The sequence below is a fragment of the Carlito syrichta genome, unplaced genomic scaffold, assembly GCF_000164805.1.
Source record: "Carlito syrichta isolate Samal-C Ts95f unplaced genomic scaffold, Tarsius_syrichta-2.0.1 Scaffold143754, whole genome shotgun sequence".
Lineage (NCBI taxonomy): Eukaryota > Metazoa > Chordata > Mammalia > Primates > Tarsiidae > Carlito > Carlito syrichta.
In genome coordinates this window covers 44,608-46,032 of record NW_007087850.1, presented here as the reverse complement: position 1 = coordinate 46,032, position 1,425 = coordinate 44,608, and the positions used below count along the sequence as shown (strand labels likewise).

Sequence of the window (1,425 nt, the reverse complement as noted above, 5' to 3'; positions counted from 1 at the left end):
CTGGACAAAGGCCGCCCACCCTCGCTGCCAGGAGCGGGACACCTGAGAGTGGAGGGCAAGGAGCCGCAGAGAGACGAAAGTACCGCGGGAAGCCCCTGCCCGCCCGGGGGTCAGACGCTCAGCAGCCACCACAGCTGAAACTTCTAACAAAAACCCCAAGCTTGAGAGCCCAAATGTCAAAATGGAGCTTTTTCCTTCAAAAAAGCAGAACTGGCTAAAGGCAGCGGCGCACAGGCTCGACGGTGGTTCTTGGACACCAAGTCACATAAAAACACACATGAATGAAAACATCGCACGGGTGCCCGAAGGCCGTGCAAAGGGCCTGGGGCAGCTTCGCCACCGGGGCTCGCTGGCAGCCATGAGTGGCAGTCCCTGAGCACAGCGGAGGCCGCGTCCACTTGGACTGACAGGCTGGCCCCACAGGGGTGTCCCCTGCCTCCTGGCCCATGTCCCCGGGCTGCTGTGCTGGTGGGCTGGGAAGCCAGGCAGACACCGCTCCTCCTCCGGGCAGATGGCACGGCAGGGGCTTGAGCCGGAAGTCCGGCTGGCTCTGGGCCTGGGCCAGGATGGTGGCCGAGACTGCAGCCCAGCAGCCAGGGAGAGGGCATCGGCTTCCTGGCGGGCTCCCGTGTCCCGCCCGACCCTGCCACTCGGCTGATTCCTGACAGGCAGGCTTGGCAGCGGGCCCCACCCACGAGCGAGAAGGAACCGTGCATCTGGGTCACGGCCAGGGTGTGAGCGCCCAGCCCTACCCCGGCCCTCGGCCCCACCTCCCCGAGGCTGAGCAGAGCGCCTTACCATTTATTTACAAACTCCTGGAAGTCCGGAGTGAACACGCCATTGGGCAGCTTGGGCGGGGGCTGTAGAGAACAGACGGCGGGGTCAGCCTGTGCATTCTCGGGGCCCTTTGGCAGCCAACCTGTCGCCCTCCCAGCAGGCCTGGGCACCTCAACACCCGCCTAGGCTGTGCCCCGGAGAGCAGGCTTCCGCAGAGAGGCTCCCTGTGGGGGTCACAGTTGGCTGCTTGGCCCTGTCCCCAAGTAGCAGGCACTACGGGAGCATGCCATCATGCCTGGCTCATTTTTATCTTTTGAGCTGGGGTCTCACTCTGCTGTCCAGGCTGGAGTGCAGTGGCACGATCACCACTCACTAGTCTTGACCACCAAGGCTCAGGTGATCCTCCTGCCTCAGCCTCCAAAGTAGCTGGACTACAGGTACGCGCCACCACGCCCAGCTCATTTTTAAAATTTTTTTGTAGAGATAAGGTCTTCTCATGCTCCCCGGGCTGGTCTGGAATTCCTGGCCTCAAGCAATCCTCCCGCCTTGGCCTCCCAAAGGGCTGGGATTGGGGGTGTGCGCCACCACACCCGGCCCCTCTTGAGTCTGGAGGTCTGCACCACCTGCCTCTCCAGAGTGGCACTGGCA

General features: G+C 63.1%; 1 protein-coding gene across 1 annotated transcript in view; it reads right to left on the bottom strand.

The window, feature by feature from the left end:
- Positions 1-798: 798 nt before the first annotated feature.
- Positions 799-1,425, bottom strand: part of LOC103251709 (dual specificity mitogen-activated protein kinase kinase 2) — a gene marked incomplete at its 3' end in the record, with an annotated part of 24,939 nt that continues 24,312 nt past the window's right edge. Inside the window, exon 8 of the mRNA XM_021708701.1 lies at positions 799-860. Within this exon, the coding sequence (XP_021564376.1) occupies positions 799-860 (62 nt within the window). The remainder of the gene's footprint in view (positions 861-1,425) is intronic.